Source organism: Amaranthus tricolor, chromosome 7 (assembly GCF_026212465.1).
Source record: "Amaranthus tricolor cultivar Red isolate AtriRed21 chromosome 7, ASM2621246v1, whole genome shotgun sequence".
Taxonomy (NCBI): domain Eukaryota; kingdom Viridiplantae; phylum Streptophyta; class Magnoliopsida; order Caryophyllales; family Amaranthaceae; genus Amaranthus; species Amaranthus tricolor.
The window spans coordinates 27,153,031-27,154,664 of record NC_080053.1 but is presented as its reverse complement, the minus strand read 5'-3'; the positions used below and the strand labels follow the sequence as shown (position 1 = coordinate 27,154,664).

The 1,634-nt window shown below is 36.2% G+C and overlaps 1 protein-coding gene across 1 annotated transcript; it reads right to left on the bottom strand.

Annotated features, from left to right (window-relative positions):
* Positions 1 to 470: 470 nt before the first annotated feature.
* Positions 471 to 1,433, bottom strand: LOC130817332 (uncharacterized). Its single transcript, XM_057682967.1, has one exon. It carries the CDS (start codon positions 1,289 to 1,291, stop codon positions 650 to 652), a length of 642 nt encoding a protein of 213 aa, XP_057538950.1. The 5' UTR covers positions 1,292 to 1,433; the 3' UTR covers positions 471 to 649.
* Positions 1,434 to 1,634: the final 201 nt, after the last annotated feature.

Here is a 1,634-nt window from a genome sequence, read left to right as displayed (position 1 = left end):
TGCAGGATGCATAACAAACCAAACCTCTATGTCCAATTATCATCCACAATTTAGGACAAGATCACTAGCTCTAGCAAAAAAAACACCTAAAAAGCTAGTACAGTGTATAACCGATCATAAAAGATTCATCTTTAACACCATAGTCTAACTAAAAGCAACATACTAGACAGCTTTAAAGATCACAAACATGACATGATTCATCAATCCCAGAAGTGCCTCCTAAAATAGAATTTCTCACAATGATAAAGTACAAATATACAAAACCAAGCCATCGCCAATAATCGCGGCATTTCTAATAATAAATCATCTCACACATTCAGTTGGCGCCACCTTTACCTTACCTCCTACGATGGAACCAATAGAAGCTTCTGCAAAAAAACTGTAATCAAACTGCAAAAACATACCCAAAAACATGAAACTAACCACAATTAACAGCATTATAACTTAATAATCCAAACCACACCAACAAATAACAGTAAATTTATTTTGTATTTAGGATAACATAAGCATCAACAGTCAAGTTATCATTCATTGATAAAATGAAAAATCCCACCAAGTGAAATTGATCAACATCATATTACATCATAGATTATATTACATATTACTAAAAAAGACGAAAAACATCAAAATAAATTCTCTTTACTCCAAATCACGCAGACTCCTTGGCAGGAACTGAGACAGCAACAGGGGTGGAATCAACATCCTTAACAGGAGCAGCAGGAATCGTAACATAACCTTTCTTCTTAGGGTTAAAAATATCATCGTCATCATTATCATCATCATCATCGCTAGTAAAACCATCTAAAGAACGGTAAGATCCCTCATATCGGTGGTTAAAAAGAGACCAAATCAAATACATGGTACCAGCAGTAAGAGCCCCACAAGCAGCACCAAACAGAAGAGAAGCAACAACGCTAAGAATATCCTTAGTTCTATCTTTAAATGAAGAAAACCCAAAAGAAGAATAAAACGACTCAGGGCGTTCTTTAAGGGATTCTAAAACTTGGGTTTTTCGATCGAGGTGGGGATGATGGTTGACCATAAGTGGAAGAAATCGTCGGTGGCGAAAATGATGGAAATCAGAGGAAACGATGAGGAATTGAGGACGGAAATTGGGGTTAGGGTTAGGGTTAGGGTTAGGGTTTTGAGGAAGGACAGAAAAGGAATAGGTGGAGATGATGAGGGTGTTGCAAGGGTGGAAATGGAAACCTGGTCTCGCTGAAACGGAGGAGATGAAGAGGAGAGAGAGTAGTGGGAAGAGAAGAGAGATCACCGACGATGACGACGCCATTGGAGAGGAGAAGATAGAAATTGAGAAAAGTGTTTGTTAGAAATTTGGGATTTTTTTAAGATTCTGGGGTGATACATAGTCTGGACTCTGGACAGAATTTCAGGAATTACTTCTGCTGGAATTTTTGTTGACTTTTTCTACGCGGTTGAGACTTCACATTATTAAATTAAATACTAATTGTTAAACGAGATGGTCTTTTATGTTGGGCTGGCCTATATACACTTTGTCTTAAATTAATTACTTATAAAGTTAGAGTAATCACTTACAAATTTTAAATTGTCATTTTTTATAGTTTTAGAGAGATTACTTATAATCTTAAAACGATAACTTACGATCTTTAAGT